Raw genomic sequence first — 20,838 nt, 5'->3', positions numbered from 1 at the left:
TAATGATATTTGACAGATATGAAGCGATAATAGAAAAACAAACTCGTGAAGGAAAATGCTTTATTTTACAAACGTACATTTGAGATTGTATCACGTAATATCAACAAACTGATTAAATACCATTAAAACGTCTCCTATTTTACCTAAAGTTTTACCTAAAGATAATCTACACATTCGACACACACATTGTTCACATCTGGAAACGTCCTTTGGAGCTTCTGAACTCTTATCCTGACAAGGACCTCACTTTGACACATATTTACAATCACTCATTTTCAACAATACTAAGGCATTATATTCTCAAATGGGGGATAAACTGTATATTCACAGATGCTGCAGCACAGCTTGGCTGTCAGGCTACAATGTGCCCCTGTTCACTCAGAGTCCATTAGGGGAAACAGGATAGCTGTAGCGACAGTCTTTCTCCTTGCTTGGATAAATAAATTATCTAAAATGACTGAATGGGGCACCGTTGTGTGTAGAGAAGTCCCAATCAAATCCTATTATCTCAGAGACTGCTTCAAGGAGGGTGAAATTCATACAGGGCTTGTGCCTTCCTGATGACAGTCTTTATCTTCCCTCTCCAATCCACTCTGAGGGAGTGACTGTGCTTGAGGCGTTCCAGTCAAGGAGAGGGGTGAGGAGGGGGGCTGTGGGGTCTCTGTTCTGTCGCTGGCAGCCCCGTCCTCTGCTTCCTGTTCTCTCTGCTGGACCGAGGAGAGGTACTGCTCCAGCAGACTGCAGTCTGGGCTGTCCTCCCCTACCGCGCCACGCCCGGGTTTCAACCCGCCCACTGCCAGCGCTCGCACCGTCTCCAAGGAATCCCCTGTTCCACTGCTGAGGAGGCTGTCTTCTAGTGCCGCCCGGTTTTCGCTTGTGGACTGGAAGCCGGAATCTGGGAAGGAGAGGTCTGTGGCCGGGCAGGCTGGTCCTGCAGTACTGGAGGCCACAGGCAGGAGGAGCTGGAGGGCAGGGGCGGAGGAGGAACCAGGTGCCGGGGCTGACGGCACAGCATGTGTCACGCTGGTTAGCTGCGCCTCGACCGAGCGCTGCCACTGCTGCATGGACTGGAACTGCAGAGAGAGAGGGGGGAGATGTGAATCAGAACATGCATTGTGTGTGTTGTGCTGAATACTCTGATTAGTTACAGATGCCAAAGAACCTGTTTCCACAAGAACTTGACCGCTTCCTCTTGGATCAGTCTCTGTAGTCTCTCTTCTTCGTACTGCTTCTGCACCCTGTGTCACGAAATACATATTTATACATTGTTTAGCTTGACTTATCTGTGAAAAAAATCTACATGAATAACAAATAACAATGTATTTATTTGTCAAACACATTTATCCAAAGCATCATACAGAACAGGGGGACATTTCAAACAGCGACCTCTTGATTTGTAGTCAGGTGCTCTAACCACTGAGCTAACTGACTGTCTCGTACCTCTCAAGCTCTCCTGACAGGAAGACGATGTGTTCTTGCATCCTGTGGAGACGGATCTCGTGGCGCACCTCTTTGACCAGCGGGAGGCAGTGACGAGTGTACAGCCCCCTCCACCATGCCTGAATCCTCAATGCCGCCCTGTCCTCCACACACTGGGTCAACCTATCAGAGGGACGCGTCGACACTTCTTCCTGTTTAGGCCCCGTCCTCACTTCCACTGCGAGGCAGTCTGAGCTTGTTGCTTGATTCAGAGGCGATTGTAATTGGCTGTCTGCTGCTATGGGTTGACCGATGGTTGAATTGGATGTATTGTGCAGGTGACTGTCAATAGCCACTTCAAGCCCTCTTTCTTCTTTCCTCTCCCTCTCATTTTCCCTCTCCTTCTCTCGCTCCTGTCCAAGTTCCACCTCCGTCTGCTGGATCTTTTTAGTAGGGGTCCTTCTCGGTCGAGGTGGGTGTTCTGGCGCGAGGGAGTCGGGCTCAAACGTCTCGGTCTCGTCCTCGCTGTCAGAGCGGACGGCGTTGGGGTCAAGCTCTGTGCTGAAGGGCAGGAAGGTGGACTCAGAGGTGAGCAGGCTGCCGTTAAGCTTGTACTCGTCCGTCTGCACGTCCTCCAGGTACAGACGCTCCTCGACAGCCCGGGGGCTGCGGACCACTGGGGCAGCCATGTTGGAGCAGTCGCCACCCAGCCAGGTGTTCACCTGTACGGACGGCTCTGGGGGTAGAGAGAGAGTCGGACGCACAGGAAGATGTAGACAGGCAGACGGACAGGGAAAGCAGACATGCAGGCAGACAAAGATGTGTTCAAAATACTTTCTCAGTCTCCACAGAACACACCAGAATACTGTGCTTAGGAGAAAAGCATCCGGATAAACGGTTTGTTTCCACTTTGATCTCCCACCTGTCTGTCTGTCTGGAGGTGCAGGTGGAGGCGCACTGGGTGCATCTGCCTCTCTTGCTCCCCCTGGTGGGCCTGCTGAGAGGGGGCTGTGTGTCTCCACATCTAGCTGGGTGGGGCGTGCAGGGTAGGGGAAGCCTCCTTGGGTCTGCTGCTGCAGCTGCTTCTGATGAAGCCTAGGGGAGACACGAAGGATGCACATATGGGATGGCCAGACCAGCAAGAAACACCTTCAAAACTGACGCACACGTCAGTTGTCCAATAAATGAAGAAGAACACAACGTGTGAGTGGGAAAGGAAAGAAAGGCAATGCCAGGCAACTATGACAACGGAAGAGAAACTTCCAGGAAGTAGGGAGTGGGGTTATTTAACTCACTTCTGCTTGCTGAGGATCTTCTCCAGTTTGGCGTCTTCCGCTGTCTCCAGGGCTGGCGAGGAGGTCAAAGGGCAAACGGTGGCCAGATACTGCACCAGCTGTACATGTTGCCCTGGGCGATACGTGCGTCCTTTACCCTGGCTGTACAGCCATTCTGCCTTTAAACTGATATCCGACAGGAAGAAGAAGAAGACACAAGCTAACCAGTAAGGAGAGAAGTGTAACTCCATACCTAAACGGACTCTAGACTTTCACTTAATACTCTTTTCGGATGCGGGATCCTAGCTTCCTGTCCGGTGACACCGATAGTAACCCACGTCTTCCAGGCGGGGTAAATGAGAGCTTGGTTGCCACACCTACAAACATAGGGAAGGCTGCTCTTTCTCAGTAGGTATTCTGGAACTGGACTCACCCTTCTTTCTGTGACACCACGAAACCGTCCAGAATCTTCAGGCTGAGGCACCAGCTCATGACATACGGCCGGTAGTCGAATCCTGGCAACGAAGGCGTTGCCATGACGCAAGGGTTGCTCATGATGGACAGCTGCTCTAGGTCGTGGAGAGCGGTCAGGTAGGAGACCTGCCAGAGGCACACGGCCCGAGAGGGATGAGCGAGACAGAGGGGATAAAATAAGTTGGACAGGACACACAGAGAGGAGATGGTCATTTGTAAACAGAAGGTGTATTGTTTCGAGTGTATTACCTCGTTGAGGTCCCTTATCTCGTTCTCAGCCAGCGATAGGATGGCGAGGCGGGCGGGCAAATGGCCGGGGACTGTGCGTAATGTTGTGATGCTGTTCCCGTGAAGCAGGAGTGTCTGTAAAATAAAAGCAAGCCTGTGAATCAAAGCTGAGTCAAGGACTGCCATCGAGCACTAGTTCTTAAACTTCCAGAAATTAGACAGATGACAGCAGGCTAGCCTATCACCAGGCCTGGACCACCAAACCTATACAGAGATGCTTCCCAACCCTCCGCCTGGATCATCTCTGGATCTCTCCCAAGCACGGACTCTGGAGGTGGGTCTCACCTTTAGGGCCATCAGCTTGGTCAGACCACCGATGTTTGAGATGTTATTGTCTGACAGGTCCAGGTGCTGAAGAGCTACACAGCTGTCGAGCTGCTCAACGACCTGAGCGGAGCACACACGCACAAACACACAAACACACAGCATCTAGAACGTGTTTGTACAGACGGGAAGGAAATGACTTTGAGAACTGCAGGGTCCACGCCCACCTTGATGTTGTTGCCGGCCAGGTTGAGCCACTCCAGGTGGGGCAGGTCCCGGAGGCCCTCGATGTAGCCGATGCTGTTGTTGGGCAGGTTGAGAACCCTCAGATCCGTCAGTCTGGACACGCCCATCATCCGCACCAAGCGGTTACTGGCGACTGATAGCTGCACCATGCGGGCGGGGGGGGGGGGGGGGGGGGGGAAGAGACATTCAGAGAGAGATTGGAGTGTTTATAGACACAGCAACGCATTGGAGTGATGTGATAATACATTCAGAGGGAGGCGATAAAGCAACTATGGTGGTGCACCACCTTAAGTGTTCTACACTTAAGCTGGTCACCTTTCAGTGAGAGAGAGTCTAGTCTGGTGTAGTGTCGCACCTGCTGGATGCTCGGACTCCTCTCCAGGTAGTCCAGCTTCATGATGTGATTGCGGTCCAGGATGAGTGTGTGTGTGTCTTCGGAGCAGCAGAAAGTGGCCTCTAATTTCTGCAGGGCCTGGGCTGAGAGGTCCACCACAGGGCCTGGAAGATCATAACATGTTGGAAATGTCTCAATCTACTGTGCAGGCCTGTTGTCCATCACCATGAACACTCAAGTACATAGAAACTAATACAGCTTAGGCACACAAGCTAATAAATCTACTGTGTCAACAGAACTCAAAGTTGGCCAACGGTTTAATATATGCTATAAACAATGACCCAGATGGCCACGGGTTTTGCTTAAGGACTATGGTTCCACAGGGTTGGGCTGCATAGCTGCCTGTCAAACACAGTCTAAAGATAATAATCCATACAATTAAGTGGTGAAATAGATATAACTTCACGTGAGAAAATGGCTGCAGAAATCTGTTACATATTTAAGACGATGGTTTAGGGGAAAACCAGTATGGGAATTTGGTAGATGCTGTAAGGTGACCACAAATGGTTACGAATGTGGATGCAGAGTTACATCCCTGCACACCCGCCGCATAACTGTAGCAAGCTGACCAGATATCCTACACAGAGGGATCACTGTGACTAGAAAATGTTGTGCAGAACATTCCATACAAATTAGCTAATATCGAATAAAGAAGCTATCTTAAAGAAAGAACCAACGCCGCTTTATGTCAATCGCTTACCGGTAACTGTGTCCATGGACAAATCTGATATCCCCATCTTTCCAGACACAAGATTAGCTAAAACAGAACATCAGCTGAACAAGTCTATGGCTTGTAACCTCCGTTGCTCCATGTATCGCACCAACCAACTGTCAGACACAGAGCCACAACACAACAGAGTTGATCGTTTCACAACGGGAACTGTAGTTCCGTGAGACCCGCTCCTGAGAATAGGCCATTGTGCTGGGCTGCAAAAAGACTACAAAAAAACTACCAATTTACAGGAGCGCGCCACACACAAGCAGATCCGGGTCGAACTGCTTTATTCTAACAATTATTCTAATTGTTGCACGTTTTATCATCACATTCCGAAAACGAAATACTGTAATAACTATTACGATATTGTGGTTTGTAAAACTTCAAAATACCTTCATATTCTTCAATTTGTTGTCCAGCGCTTTTTGGAAATCTTTCTGTCATCGCCATATTTCCCGCTCGTAACCGACCTATTTGTATGAAAAAAAATATATAGACAAGAATAATTTTTACTAAAAGTTATACATTTTCTTTCTTTCTACATTGTCTTTCTTATAATGTTTTGCAATTATAAATAGTTTTTCGACAAACAAGCGTAGCTAACCTATAACCCCATATCCGTTTCCGTTCTCCGTTCTTTCCGATTTGCGTCCCCCCACTGCCGCCATGAAGTAAGATCACTTAGAAAAATATCTATTACCATCATAGACTTTAAACACATTGTTTTACATAAAAATTATGATGGTATGCCCCGTTATACATTGCCTTTTAATTATATACTTTATTTCTTTACTACAGGGTCGAGTTGTGCAGTTTCAGTGGGTACAAAATATACCCCGGCCATGGCCGCCGCTACGCCAGGATAGACGGAAAGGTACTATGATGTTTCTATTGCTAGTATGGCTTTTCTTGTTGACTAGCTAGTTACCTTCCAAATATCTGTTAAGTCATATGGACTGTGGGCGTTGTGCATTATCCTTTACTGGAACCATGTCTGACAATAAGGCATAACCGGTGCTCTTGGGACAGTCACCTGTTAGCTAGCTAGCAACCAGGACGACGTTTCTAAACATGGCTGAGTGTTGTCTCAATGAAGTATGTTTATCGATGACAGCGGCTGCTTTGTTGAGGGCACTTGTTATGAGCCTAGCATTCTTCTGACAATGCCATTGTGTTACAGGTTTTCCAGTTCCTGAATGGCAAGTGCGAGTCGGCCTTCCTTTCCAAGAGGAACCCCAGACAGATCAACTGGACCGTGCTGTACAGGCGCAAGCACAAGAAGGGCCAGTCTGTGAGTGTCTAGTTGATTATTGGGGTGGTGTAAACATCTGGCCTGTGCTTCCAACATTTTCCTGAACCATTTTAACTTGTGAAGCATATGCATTTTCCATGGTAGTCTGTATGTATATATATGACATTACTGTTAGGCTGTGGGTGGATGGTGTGCGTAGTGCTCGTCTGTGTCATGTGCTGCTGCCAGTCTGTGTCTTACAGGCTGCGCAGGAGTGCTCACTCCTCACCTGCGGCCTTAGAGACACTGGAGATCATAGTACTGGCTTTTTGACATCTTCAATGGCCAGCCTCCAAATTCTCCTACAAACTCTGTTACAGTAAACCTATCAAGTGCATGTTGTGGGGAAGGCTGTGTTTCTCTAGATCAGGAGTGGCCAACCCTGGTCCTCGAGAGCCTCAGTCCTGCATGTTTTAGATGTTTCCCTGCTCCAGTACACCTGATTCAAATAAACGGTCATTCTCAGGCTTGGATAACGACCATTCATTTGATTCAGGTGTGCTGGAGCAGGGAAACATGTTAAACATGCAGGACTGAGGCTCTCGAGGACCAGGGTTGGCCTCCCCTGCTCTAGATACTGTGATTGTGTTTCTATAAGTTACAAGCATATACAATAATGCCTGAAGTTCATGTATGTTGCCTGCCATTTCTCACCATGTACTACTTCCTGTTCTAACAGGAAGAGGTGACAAAGAAGCGTACACGCCGTGCCGTGAAGTTCCAGAGGGCCATCACCGGAGCCTCCTTGCAGGAGATCATGGCCAAGAGGAACCAGAAGCCTGAGGTCCGCAAGGCCCAGCGTGAGCAGGCCATCAGGTGAGATGCAGGGGCATGCAGACACTGGAGCTGGGGCCCGTTCCATAAAGCACGTTTTCAGAATATACCAGTTATGTCAGGGAAAGTATTTGACAAAAGCCTGGCTTACGCAGTAAACTTGTTTTATGGAACAGGCCCCTGCGTGGGTATTGAGCCATGTTTACTATTTACATGCAATGTTTTTCTATAGCATTGAACTGTCTTTCCACAAGACTGCTTGGCTGACTTTTCGCCAGTTAGCCAAATATAAAGGCTGGTGTGGAAAGGGCTTGGACGAAGTCCTTAAAGCTACAAGTTAAACATTTATATCTTTTTATATCTGGGTAACGTCAAGCAGTTTCTTGAAAGGTTCTTCAGGAATGTGCCTGTGTGTCAATTTGTTTGCCTGTCCCCTGATAGTGCCGAGTTGCTCATGTCTGTTTGTCTATCCCTCAGGGCTGCCAAGGAGGCTAAGAAGGCAAAACAGGCAACCAAGAAGCCCTCTGCCCCCAGTACCAAGGTGAGAGTCAGGACAGAGCCAGGCAGGGTTCCCGCGGGGTCTTAAAAAGTCTTAAATTCGTAACTTTAAATTTAAGGCCTTAAAAAGTCTTAAAAACGTCCCTATTTTCATCCGAGGTCTTAAATTTCATTTTGTCAGGTCTTAAAAAGGTATTACCCTCGTTAATTTCCAGACACGCAGGCTGCAGAAAGTTATTACAAGGTAGCAAAAAAGTATTGAGTCGTAGCCTACAAAGCGAGTCTTTGCTACAAACAAAACCAGCAGAACGCTGCCCTCCAAACGTTGGTTTGGTGTGTTGTATTTCTTTCTGGAGGATAGCCGTACGCGGGGATAAAACTACAAATCCTGTGATAACTGCAATACCTGCATGCGAAATACGTCTGCGCTTCCTCAGAGTTTGTTAAAATTCGGCGACGTGTGGAAAATGGGAAAGTGTACTTTCAACGAGACATGAGTTGTATTCGACATGGACTGAATTCATGCAGCGGCACAGCCGGCTGCAGACGACGCCGGCGCTGCATGAAGTCGAACGCACCTATGGCTAGAGATCACAGCGATTTCCGCTGTTGGTTACAAGCACTACCCAGCTCCAGGCTCGCTGCAAACTTTGCCCCAAAAATATTCAATTTGGTTACTAATGTGATTGCTTTATCTGTAAATTAAATGTATGCTTTTTAAAATTTAAATGAATTCCATTCATAGAAATTACATGTTTTTTTCAGTCTTTTGATTTAAATATTTTTCGGGTAAAGCGTTGTGTAGGTCTTAAATTTAAATCTCTATGGTCTTAAAATGTCTTAAAAAGGTCTTAAATTTGACTTACTGAAACCTGCAAGAACCCTGCCAGGGGAAGAATGTTCCTTAGTAAGTGCTTCCTCTAACCGTCAAATATTGTACTGTCATCAGCATGTTTCACCTAGTCACAAGCCTCCAGGCCAACTGCCTCAGTGTGTAGTCTGAAAAGGACAATATGCCAAAGTGCATCCTTTAGAGATTAACTTGGTTGGGTGCATAGATTTTTCTACCGTTTCTTAACCTTTCAACAGACCATGAAAAGCAAACAGTATTTTCTGATTTTCCATGTGTGCTTTACAGGCTCCTTCCAAGACAGCACCCAAGCCCAAGATCGCCAAGCCCATGAAGGTGAACGCACCTCGTGTTGGTGGAAAACGCTAAAAACCTGGATGTAGTGTTTGGTTGTCAATAAAGATTATCTTGGTATTCACGTTTGTTTGTTTTTTACCGTCACCTTGGTTACTCGTAACTGGGACTTTGAGCCCCCCAGTCAGCATGTGAAGTGGGGCATGGGGTGCTCTATATTTGAGAATTGATGTGTAGTCTCTCTAATGTCCAGTAGTGATGCTTGATTCATTAGAAAGGGATTTGTGTTGGAAACAGTTGACTGGTTTAGGGATGTGCTGGTGAGATAATGACTCAATGATCTGAAGTAAATGATCTGGATTGTATCGCTGCAAATTAGTCATATTGTCCTTGATATAGTTTGCTGAGGTTTGGCATATTTGACAAATGAACTTTGATAAAGTATGGTCCTGATTACCTAGCTAAAACAGAGGAGGGAGATAAGGCCCACTGCTGTGGGTGTACTGGGACAGTGGCACTTGCCTCCACCAGTAAAAAAAAAAAAACAATGAACTTGAAACCAGCTCTGATAAGTTGTTTGTTTTAATGTTTTAGCTGACATTTCCATAACAAACTTGATATATCAAGATCTAACCATTCCATATGAGCCTGTCCAATGATGCAGCAGGTCAATATACAAACCACTGGTATTTACTTATTGCTTGATTGATCCAGGATGGCAATGCTATTGCTTAACATGGAAGGACATCTACACATTCCCCATTTCCTCATAACTAATCTGCAACTAACATTGGTGGACTTGGGCAACTGTGTCTACATTACCTGGTGGCTCTCTGTTAACAGTTGGGTGGAAGCAGTATACAGTGGTCACACTGAGGACAGTTGGCTTGAGTTCGGGCAAAATGTAAGATACAGATGAATGATTGTTAATTTTCTTGAGAAAGCCAGTTTGTGAAATGTGCGAATGCATTAGTTAAATGAGGGAGCAGTCAAAATGGTAAGCAAGTATGATTTAATCATCCTTGAGATCTAACATTAGCTACCAATCCTATTAAATAAATAACTGTATGGAGACGATTATGATGAAAATATGATGCCCTCCAGAGAAACCATTTGGAGACGTGATTTGACCCACATTCAACACAGATCCAAGAAACTTGAATTCATAGGATGCCAGTGTGACGTACCTTTTGAAAAACAAACACTTCCTGAAAGTCATGATATCATATGTATATGTTACAACTTCATTAAGAACATACAATCATACATTTTATTCCGCATTGGGGTCATATTAAAATATACATATTGTGCATAGGTGACAACTATTCTCAAGTGTGTAATGGTTAGGGTTAAAAATGCCACCGTGGTAGTGACCCTGAGGAGATGAAATTGCATTACCTCCAACAGGACCGATGGAGTGGTCTATAGTACAGTGGGTAGCAGGGTTTTTGGACATGGATTTTAACGGGCTGGAGATGGAAACATTATGGGATGGAAAGTGTCTGAAAGGGGGCAAGACTGCCCGTATGGAGGTTCCCTTTCGGTCGGTATGGTTACAGCCTGACGAGGCCGGACACTCAGGACTGCGTCGCCTCTGGAGCCTCTGCCTTCAGACTCTGCTTGTACCTGGACAGGATGGGAGAATTGGAATAACAATTAGAAATCTGGTGTATTTACAAAAACAATGATTATCTGCATCAAGGGTTCATCACACTGACCTAATCACTCATTTCATGTTCTAGTGCAGGGGTGTCAAACTCATTTCGCATCGTGGGCCACATACGGCCTAGGGAGATGTCAAGTGGGCCGGACCATTAAAATTATACCATACTCTGCTATAAATAACCAAAATATCATGTCTTTCTTCTGTGTTATCTAGTTTAATTGATATAAAGACCATATCGTATAAAGTCCGTCCAACCGCTTTAACAAGTAATGATCTCTTCGGTGGTGTAGTTGGTTAAAGCGTTGTACGACTACATATTGTTAATGCGAATCTGGGATCCCAAGTTCGCGCCCCAGTCCAGTGAATCTCGTACGATATTCTTTAATTTTTACTGTGAGAAAATGACATAATTCTAAAGGCCTACGGATGTATCACAACATTTTAATGTGTGAGCACTAATATCAGATCAAAATGAACACATGTAGCCTTAATTAAATATTGAATAACGTAGGGTAGTCTACCGTCGGAGACAACCACTACGCCTCATTCAGCCAGTTTAAACGGCTGCTAGATGACGCTGTTCATTTTCAAAGCGCCGATAGTTCGGCTCTTTGGGCCGGCACAATCCGGAAGAAACCACCAAAGCTTCACAAGGCATCGTTCGCCCATCCCTAGTAGAGACCAAGGTATTAACAACGTCGTAACAAGCAGCAGATGGCGCATTGATACCGTCTGCTGTTTTCAGTCTGTCTCAGTGATGCGGCTTGTCTTCTACTCTGATGGAAAGAGTGCGCCCCTTAGCGGATAATCCATGAATTGCAGCGAATTAAAAATATTAATTCCATGTCTTTTATGCATTTTTTCCACTTTCAAATGATCCTGCGGGCCTGATCGAACCTCCTTGGGGGCCGGTTCCGGCCCGCGGGCCGTATGTTTGACACCCCTGTTCTAGTGTATCGTCTATTCTACAATACCTTTAATTTGATGTTGATAGAACTTAATGTGGTTTGCAGTGCATATAACCTTGAGTCAAAACATACTGATACTATATCATTTCAAAACCATAAAGTTAAACAATAACCCATTCACCATTTCATGCGTATAAGGATGCATGAAGAACACATGTCAGAAACAGCTACTGTGTGCTATCTCCATGTCCCCAACACTGCAGAGTCCCTATTGGACTGATAAGGGTAGATGATTGACGGCTCCACTGGCTGCTTATTGCTCAGTAGCAGCGTTCTAAGCAGGAGGCCTCACTCACTGCCAGATCCTGAACAGCTGAGACATTCCTGAAGCACCAACGAAGAAGTTGACCGCAAAGAGGTTCCAGTTCTTTGGGATGATGACCAAAGAATATCTGGACCAGACCAGACCTGATAGAAAGGTAGACGTACATACAGACAGGTAAGATGATAACATAAAAGGACGAAAGGACACAAATGATTCAAATCTTCTGGAGGGGCTGAATACACAACCATCAATGAGTCTGTTTATTTTTTTTACTATATTGTTAATATTTAATGGTTTTAGTCAGATTCATACATTTGACTGAATATGGCATGGTTTGGCCAGCGTAAGTAAGCCTAGCCTATCTTCTTGGATGGTCTTTACCTGTAGCAGTCAGTACAGCAGACTGGGAGACGCTGAGCTTATCTGCTGGGCGATTCATGTCAGCCAGTCCAGCTCCCACCAGACTCTGGGCAGAAAGAGGCCCACATGGTTTTAAACGGGTTCCTCAAGGCATGTAAATAACAGGACATACTTAAAATGCAGGCATGACGCTCAAGTTGAAAGACCCTTACCCATTTGAACATAGGAGCCCAGAAGAACACAGTCTTTGGACCTGGTGGGATGGAAAATATTCAGATTATGGAGGCATGGTTATGTTCTACCCCAGGGTCGCCCAATCCTGCTCCTGGAGATCTACCCTCCAGTAGGATGACACTCTGGGCTGGGACAAACATGATTCAGCTGGTTCACCAGCTCATTATGAGAATGAAGAATGAAAACCTGCACCAGCTCTCCAGGAAGACTGTTGGGTAGCTGTTCTAGACTTCTGTTGTGATGCTCTGATGTGTCTCTTCCGTAAAAAATTAAAAACAGGCCATAAAAATACAATCTTATCTTCACGTTAATACAATGCCCTTTGGATATCCAATACTTGACTTGTCTCATGCGAGAATATTCCTATACATGATCATTAAGATCTGCAGTATACAAACTTTCATAAGTGAAACATATGTTTACTAGTGAGGAGCACACTTAAAGAAACTACAATTCCATGTACAAGTGAAGGTAACAGACTGTCTCCCAGGTTCTCTCTCACTTATCCTCTATTCTTCCAAGCAAGTTGCCTCCCATAACAGGGTTTGGTTTGAGACAACCAGATCCCTCCACACTCCTGCTGCCTCCGAATGAAAAAGGAGAGGTGAATAAGGAGGAGGAGAAAGTCGAATGCTGTCTCTACCAATGAGAGTTAGCTCAGGGCACCTCCCCTCAGCCTCATGACTAAGTTGTACGGTTGTCCTTGGTGACAAGTGTTCCACTCTGAAGATAACACTGATTCAGTAGAAAAAAATCAGTAGAGGAAAACAACATTTTCAGCGATGAGCATCATGATACAAATGCAGAATAGTATGGAAATGTTCAGCATGCAACTCACAAGTTTGTAAATGCCAAGGCCAATGAAAAGGCAATTACAGGGTGACTTCAAAGTGCACTGGAAACTAAGGATGCTGTTGGACAGGTTTTGCCTGTTGGCATGTTTGGCTGACCCATAACAATTCAGACACAAGGACAGTACAAGGCTCTCTACATTTGACAGAAGTCCCATCCAACAAACCTGTAGTTATTAAATATTTACTTTACTTATCACCAACATTACCAAATATATCGATGATAAGGAAGGAAAACTGATCTAACCTTTGATCAAGTGGCAGGATATCTGATCAAAAGTCAGCTCGGCTAACATGTTTTGTTAAGCCATTAAAGGATTACTGTTCCCCGTTCAAACATCCCATATTTCCAAAATATCTTAAAGTAACATTTTGTTGACGAGCTTCAAAAAAGCACCGTTTCGTAGCGATGGATAGAACTGTTGGTATCCAGTCATTACTTGAGTCAAAATACAGAAGCGCCAAGTTGTCTTCAGGAATCACGCGCAGTATTCAAACAATCTTCTGCAAAAGAATGCGTTCAATAACAACGCAAATCACTCAACTCGTTTCAAATGGATTCTAAAACACTTTTATCGGCTGCCACACAGCCGAACAACAACGATATTGGTTTGAACATCACCAAATGTATAATATATAAGAGTCTATGCTATCGGACAAATGGGTACTAACATCATGAGCTAGCCGGGCCCTTCTCAGCTAGTTTTATTAGCGGTCACCTGTCAAAGAGTATGGATGTCAGGCTGTGATAGTCTACTATGACTACAGTAACATACATTTATATTTATATTACCTGCTGGGTGGTTGTAAAGGGGTCTCAATTTCGCAGGCAGGATATGTTCGATTTTATCCAGAATCCTGTGGTAAGATGCCCTAAGCGCAGCCATGTTTGTAGAATTCTTGCTACCCCACTACTAGCCGAGCTAACAGTTCCTATATTTAACGCTAGGTAGCAAAATAAGCACGAAGGATAAAAGCGAACAACGCCGCTGTGGCTCTTGGCCTTAAGTGATCCTGAACGTGTGTCTGATGCGATCATAAGATAGTTTCTCTAATGTCACATTCGTTGTCCGACTGTTGACCTTCCTTTACAAATCCAGTATCACCATGCTACGGGGTGCCGGGCAAGCGAATCGGTTGACACCTCGATTTGGGAGATCGTGCAATGAGGTGACTTTCCTCGCGGCTCAACCTATCACAAGAAATGCAGCGCTCGAGCGGCACAATGTTGGACCATAATAGTCACATTCTTTGTCCTCATTGGTGCCTTGAACCAGTTTGCTCAATTTGATTGGTTTAAATGATGACAGGTTCTCATCCAGGCAATCCAATATCTGATCTAGTATCAATAGATGGGCAAACATTTCAATCTGTGCCTTCACATCAACGTTTTGTTACAAGCTTGTATAAAAATGGATGTAATTCAAGAGTATGCAAATAAGGGCTAAGTTATACATATTAAAGTACCAGCACTAGCTAAACTCGTCATGTGGTTGCAGCTAGGAGCCAAATAATAGATATTGTTCCAGACCGGCGCTGGGTGAACCGCGGAGCGGTCTGGGGAACCAAAACCAATACTAAAAGAAACGCGTACGTCGTTGGATGAGCAAAAGGCTGCTCATTGGCTGCACAAAACAGAGAACTCGAGCTAAACTAGCAGCTAGCTAAACAACAAACAACATCAGTCAGTTATACAGCATCAACGCCCCAGGTTGAAAAGGAGAGAGGGGAGACATAGCTAGATTTTCATATCAAGTGAGGTTTGCTAAAGCATGCCGATACTGGCAAAGAGGTTAGCTAGCTAGTAGTAGTAGCTGGTTAGACTAACTGCATTGGCCCCAGCGTCTTCGATAAAGCAAGACAAGAGCTGAACTGCAGTCAAAGGCTATAGCCAGAACGGAGTTATTGGCGTAGCTAACCATTTCAATGCTATTTTTAAACAAGAAGACGTTCGAGCACAATGTCCTGCTCTGGGAATCTGGTTTGGGATGTTAATAAGCGCTCAATTGGATACAACGAACCCAATCTCGTCAGGATCAACTACTTGGGTAAGAAAATTATGTTCCGTTTAAATTACGCTGATTGACGTCTTGCTACGAAAGTGACGGAGACAGCAGTGGTCCCAGTGTGGCGTTTAGTACTTAATTCATCATTAGCCATGCTTTAGCCTATATCGCTTGTTGTTGGTAAACAGCTGGCTCCTACTTTGTGCTAGATGGCTAGTGCTAGCTTGAGAAGCTAACAACAAACGTCCTTGCTTCTGCCAGAAACTTGCGCATTGAAGAGCTAACGAACGTTAGCTATGTTTGCTAATGGCTTCCTCTGTAATATTAGGAGTTTGACGTTACTGTGTTAACCAATCTATTTCAATAGTTCTTTCCGGTCAGTTTTCTATTTGACGTTCATCAAGTCTTGGATAAGTTGACTCTTTAAAGCGGTACATGACACGGAATGTGGTTCTATGTGTCTCCGGGGATGCAAACGTTATCATAACTGAAGAGGGTAACTTCCAGAGTTAAACTCGTAGTCTGTATCTCCTTGAATCAAACATGGCAATTTCCAACCAAGTCATAGGCTATTCTTCACTGTCAGGAAAAGGGGGTTGTTTTTCAGTTATTCTTGTTTTATTTAAACTGAAAGAGTCCAGTTTTGAACTCTGAAACCAAAGCAAGGCCATCCATCTATCCTCCCTCCCATCCATCCATCGTTCCTTCCTTCCATCCTTCCTGTGTGTGTCACTTCAGTCTGACGTGACTCCAGACTGGCCCCCAGCCCAATGGAGGAAACAGTACTGATGGGCAGACAGCTCCTCAGCCAGTCTGGGATCACCCACTGCTACATTGAGTGCCTCAAAGTCAAAAATCTAAATATTTGTAGTAACAGCCTATTCAGAGGAATGATAAACATTATGTTGGCTTGCAAGCACTTTATCATTATGTACTGTATACAGTATAGAATAGATATGTCATGTTCCAGAATGTATGGGCCATTACAATGACGCCCAAGTGAAGGGTTTAGTATAGTTGACCATGCATGACCAAGCCATGCTATATGCAGCCATGCTAAAAGTAGCTTTGTGGCTAAGCTGGTCGTGATTTTGTATTATGGCTGTGGTACTGTGGGTTTTCTAGCCTCCGTGAAGGGCAGGTTGAACATGGATTTGGTTAGCAAGCGCCGTATTTAGCCTAGCCTGTGTAGGCTTGAGCTATGTGTTGTTAGAACTGTCAGTGCCCATGGCCGCGGGGACCCGCGTGTCATCAGTCCAGTTAGAGGATAAATTTAGCTGGGTGACGGGGGAGGGGGGAAGGCTAGAATTCAAGGAATCCAAATCCCAACAAAGGATACTTCAAGGGAGAGATAATATCGAACCACTTTCCACCAGAGGAGGCCAGATCTACGACGCTATTCTCTCATGGCATGGGGGGGCTTGCCCTGCCATCGAGTGTATGTAAGGAACTGACAGCTGTTAAGATGCAGGCTATGCATTCGATTTCATAATTGTTCCGTCACTGGCCTGAGAAGGAGCTCTGTAGTCTCCATTTACTGGCATTGAAGGAGACAACCTCGAAATGCATAAAGGCTAGTCTTTCATTCTACCTCTAGACAGGCTTTCTGCCCAACAACGATGTCCTTAGACTATCAGAAGCTGGTTTGTGTTTGTGCATGTGCGCACTTCTTTCTGTTTGTTACACGTTTGTTCATTTTACCAACTGCAACTGAAGTCATAGTGTGCCTGTCTGTCGTTTAGTAATGTGGCTTCAGTGTCAGTTTGTGCAGTGTCAGTGTTTCGAGTACGGAGAGACCTTCTGGATTAGCCGGCCGGCATGCCAGATCACACCGAGAGCCCAGGTGTTAATATCTGTCCGCTGCAATGCTTCGTTTATGAGTTTCCCTGACACGCAGACTGACATTAGATTTATGATGGATGGCCAGGCAGTGCTGTCACTGTAGAGTTTAAAACAAACAGATGGAATCGACACGCATTGGCTTTTAACATAGTGACATGAATGTACTGTAAGCGACTCCCTCACTCTTATGAACCTGGCGTTTATTGACCAGTCAGCGTGATGTTCCGGAGGACCTGATTGGCTAAGCAAAAGCAGCCGTCAGATCTGTGAGTAGGACTTCGTATCCAAGCAGGGCAGTGTAGGTTTGTTTGTGGAGCCCCTTCCGATCTCCCTCTGGAAGCGACAGCAGATGCCAGGGAGGAGGTTTCCTCGACATGAATAATGGATTGGTGTTGGCTCTGATTGCAAATGTTTTCGGTGACATTTCAGGCAGTGCCACTGTCTTTAAGCAAGCACAGGCCGGAAACAACCTTGAAACACAAACAATCAGATGCAGCCATTGGCTTGATTGTAGACTTTTCTAACGGTGTTGCTTTTCGTTTTCTCAGGGAGAAGAGAATTTGTCCAGCGGCTAAAACTCGAAGCGACCCTCAACGTGCACGATGGCTGTGTGAGTAAAACTAATGTGCCTGCACAGTCCCACATACACAGATTACATTTACATTTATTCATTTAGCAGACGCTTTTATCCAAAGCGACTTCCAAGAGAGAGCTTTACAAAGTGCATAGGTCACCGATAATAACAACAAGATAGCCCCAAAGCATTGCGGGTAGCCAAAAACAAGAAGTACACATTGTGAACAACCAAAAAATAAGTGCTAAAGGGAAGAAACCATAAGAGCATGTAGTTAAGCAAAGAGCATGTAGTTAAGCAATTAAGCAGATGACTCACACATCCATTTTTTTGTTGTTGCATTTGTGCTTTTGTCTGTGTACTGTAACCTTGTCACTCTCTCTGTCAGATGTGAAGTTGTCAGGGTGACAGAGAACAGAGTGCTGAGGGGGGGGGGCGTAGCGTGGGCCGGTGGGGGGGGGGGGGGGGGGGGGGGGGCAGGTGCTGTGGCTGAGGGTCCAGGGGGGACAGCAGGGGCTGATGGTCAGAGATGAGGGTGACACAGAGCGGGGCTCCTGAGGGGGGACTCCAGCACCCTAACGGTGGCAACGATAATCCCTCCGTTTCCAACACATGACATCATCTTCACTTTTAGGCTGACTTGTCCTTTGTCCTATGGACTGTCTGTCTGCTCTATTATTCTGTCTTACAGGGCTGAGATATATTTTTCTTACAGGGCAGAGATTTTTTTTGTTCTACTTTTTAATAAAATAAAAGGAAATTAGTGTCTCATTCATAATTTGAGTATCATTTTTTTTTTATCGGGAAACACTGTTCTGTACTGTTTTTGGCTTATCAAATAATTTAAATGTGTATAGTTAATTGATTAACTGAACAGTCATTTAAATTGATCATCAAAGCAATGGCAACAATGTGTTGATAACAACTTCTCAGAAACGAGATCAGTCCTGGAAAAGACTAGTTAGAGCTTTCTGCAGAAGATCAACACAGAGGAAAATAAAACATGATAGGAGCTCAAATGAGGGATTACATCTCATACAAAGGCTATTTTGGACCTGTGGGACCTGCTGAGATAGTTGGGGGGGGAGTCCTGATGGGGCTAAAAGGACTGGCTTTCAGCCATGGGACGGAGGATTGCATGACGAAACGTGTTCCAGGGTAACGAGCCTTGGACGGAGTCCATTAAGCCCAACAGGATGCCTTACTGAAATATTGATCTATTTGGGGTGATGACGGTACAACTCGCAGCCTTCCAGGCTGCAGTATGCACTGCAGTACCATAGAACATCACACCATATAGGACCAGGGACAGAACTCCTTTGATCAATCAACCCTTGACCTTGAAGCCTACACTGTGTATTGGACTAGTGCGCTCAGAGTTGTGGTCCTCTATCTATACAATGGGCCTGCATGTTTTGGCTGACCTGACCGTACACGGTGGTTGTGTGGCTCCCGTTCTCCCAGGTCAACACCATATCCTGGAACGACACGGGAGAGTACATCCTGTCAGGGTCGGATGACACCAACCTGGTCATCACCAACCCTTACAACAAGAAGGTGAGGAGCAGGGCTTCTGTGGGAAGGACTTCGCTTTCGTGTTGTCACTGCCCCTTTAATAACCCCTCTCTTGTACCCCCCTGACCCTTTATAACCCCCCCCCCCCCCCCCCTCTCTGGTGGGTTCTGATCTCAGGTCAAGGCCACCATCCGTTCGGGTCACCGTGCCAACATCTTCAGTGCGAAGTTCATGCCTCAGACCAGCGACCAGCAGATCATCTCGTGTTCTGGCGACGGCATCATCTACTACACACACACAGAGAAGAGCCCGGATATCAACCGGCTTTGCCAGTTCACCTGCCACTACGGTACCGCCTACGAGGTACTGCGCTGGGAGGGGTGGGGGGCGACGGGGTATGTGTGTGTGTGTGTGTGTTGGTGTGTACTGTATTAGATCTGCAACAACTCAGAACTACAGTGAGCCCCTCTCTCTCTCTCTCTCTCTCTCTCTGTCTCTCTCTCCTCTCTCTGTCTCTCTCTCAGATCATGACTGTTCCCAATGATCCCTACACGTTCCTGTCGTGTGGGGAGGACGGGACGGTGAGATGGTTCGACCTGCGCATGAAGACCAGCTGCACTAAAGAGGACTGCAAAGATGTAAGTTATGACCTCCTGTACTGAAACTTAGCTTAATGGAAGAGTTTGGAGAGGGAGAGAGGGGGGGGAGAGAGAGAGAGGGGTGGAGAGAGAGAGAGGGGTGGAGAGAAAGAGGTGGGGAGAGAGGGAGAAACCATTTTCTTGGCCTGGTTCCCAGCTGCATACTATGTATCCGAATAGTGTGTGTGTGTTGTTACACTCCGGAGATGAGCTACCTCTTCCCTCTTCTTGTTTCATGCGTGAGATCAGAGTCAATGAGTTCCAAGCAGCTCTAATGAGAGAGTGACTAGTTTACAGCAGCTCTAGTGAGAGAGTGACTCTAGTTTACAGCAGCTCTAGTGAGAGAGTGACTCTAGTTTACAGCAGCACTAGTGAGAGAGTGACTCTAGTTTACAGCAGCTCTAGTGAGAGAGAGAGACTACTTTACAGCAGCTCTAGTGAGAGAGAGACTAGTTTACAGCAGCTCTAGTGAGAGAGAGACTAGTTAACAGCAGCTCTAGTGAGAGAGACTAGTTAACAGCAGCTCTAGTGAGAGAGTGACTAGTTTACAGCAGCTCTAGTGAGAGAGACTAGTTAACAGCAGCTCTAGTGAGAGAGTGACTAGTTTACAGCAGCTCTAGTGAGAGAGTGACTAGTTTACAGCCTGCCTCCATCTCTCACCTGCTCTGCCCTCCTACCGCTGGCCCAGAAAGAGTAGACTGTCTGTGTGTGTGTGTTTTTTTGTCTGTGTGTCTGTCTCTGTGTGTGTCTGTGTGTGTGTGTGTGTCTGTGTGTGTGCGTCTGTGTGTGTCTGTGTGTGTGTGTGTCAGAACAGATGGGAAAAAGAGAGACCCACAGTAGCTCTGTCAGCAGGTAGCAGGTGTTGGTGAAGCAGTTAGTCAGCCTGCAGGAGCAGCCACACTGCTGACTGTTAGTCATGTCAGGAAGGCAGCGACTCACCTAAGCTAGTGTGGTGTGTGTCATCGCTGTCAACTAGCCTGGCCAAACACATCCACCACTAGCAACTAGCCTGGCCAAACACATCCACCACTAGCAACTAGCAAGGCCAAACACATCCACCACTAGCAACTAGCAAGGCCAAACACATCCACCACTAGCAACTAGCAAGGTTAGAGGTCAGACTGGTCCATCGGGATTC

General features: G+C 45.9%; 4 protein-coding genes and 1 non-coding gene across 6 annotated transcripts; 3 read left to right on the top strand and 2 right to left on the bottom strand.

The window, feature by feature from the left end:
* Positions 1-56: 56 nt before the first annotated feature.
* cep97 (centrosomal protein 97) lies at positions 57-5,187 on the bottom strand. The gene is made up of 11 exons (XM_047046831.1): positions 5,060-5,187; positions 4,321-4,463; positions 3,947-4,105; positions 3,741-3,842; positions 3,417-3,530; positions 3,127-3,293; positions 2,715-2,879; positions 2,342-2,514; positions 1,441-2,155; positions 1,163-1,238; positions 57-1,073 (listed from the first exon to the last, which is right to left on the bottom strand). The coding sequence occupies exons 1-11, from the start codon at positions 5,094-5,096 to the stop codon at positions 537-539; spliced, it is 2,388 nt and encodes a 795-aa protein (XP_046902787.1). The 5' UTR covers positions 5,097-5,187; the 3' UTR covers positions 57-536.
* Positions 5,188-5,660: 473 nt separating this feature from the next.
* rpl24 (ribosomal protein L24) lies at positions 5,661-8,905 on the top strand. The gene is made up of 6 exons (XM_047046808.1): positions 5,661-5,745; positions 5,873-5,948; positions 6,255-6,365; positions 7,045-7,181; positions 7,617-7,680; positions 8,776-8,905. The coding sequence occupies exons 1-6, from the start codon at positions 5,741-5,743 to the stop codon at positions 8,854-8,856; spliced, it is 474 nt and encodes a 157-aa protein (XP_046902764.1). The 5' UTR covers positions 5,661-5,740; the 3' UTR covers positions 8,857-8,905.
* On the top strand, positions 6,508-6,675 carry LOC124486118. Its single transcript, XR_006958237.1, has one exon. It is a non-coding gene; the product is annotated as a small nucleolar RNA SNORA23 (small nucleolar RNA).
* Positions 8,906-9,345: 440 nt separating the features above from the next.
* mpc2b (mitochondrial pyruvate carrier 2b) lies at positions 9,346-14,394 on the bottom strand. The gene is made up of 5 exons (XM_047047693.1): positions 13,919-14,394; positions 12,253-12,293; positions 12,062-12,146; positions 11,712-11,823; positions 9,346-10,407 (listed from the first exon to the last, which is right to left on the bottom strand). Exons 1-5 carry the CDS (start codon positions 14,010-14,012, stop codon positions 10,359-10,361), a joined length of 381 nt encoding a protein of 126 aa, XP_046903649.1. The 5' UTR covers positions 14,013-14,394; the 3' UTR covers positions 9,346-10,358.
* A 333-nt stretch (positions 14,395-14,727) lies between these two features.
* On the top strand, positions 14,728-19,732 carry LOC124485398 (DDB1- and CUL4-associated factor 6-like). 2 transcript variants are annotated; one of them, XM_047046991.1, is made up of 5 exons: positions 14,728-15,173; positions 17,522-17,583; positions 19,012-19,104; positions 19,240-19,425; positions 19,587-19,732. In XM_047046991.1, exons 1-5 carry the CDS (start codon positions 15,086-15,088, stop codon positions 19,722-19,724), a joined length of 567 nt encoding a protein of 188 aa, XP_046902947.1. In that variant the 5' UTR covers positions 14,728-15,085; the 3' UTR covers positions 19,725-19,732. The 2 variants fall into 2 exon arrangements, with proteins under 2 accessions (XP_046902947.1, XP_046902948.1); XM_047046992.1 differs by lacking the exon at positions 14,728-15,173 and adding an exon at positions 16,446-16,704.
* The last annotated feature ends 1,106 nt before the right edge of the window (positions 19,733-20,838 follow it).

The sequence above is a fragment of the Hypomesus transpacificus genome, chromosome 23 (assembly GCF_021917145.1).
Source record: "Hypomesus transpacificus isolate Combined female chromosome 23, fHypTra1, whole genome shotgun sequence".
Lineage (NCBI taxonomy): Eukaryota > Metazoa > Chordata > Actinopteri > Osmeriformes > Osmeridae > Hypomesus > Hypomesus transpacificus.
Note: the sequence above shows the minus strand (reverse complement) of the source record. Positions and strands in the feature narration are given on the sequence as shown.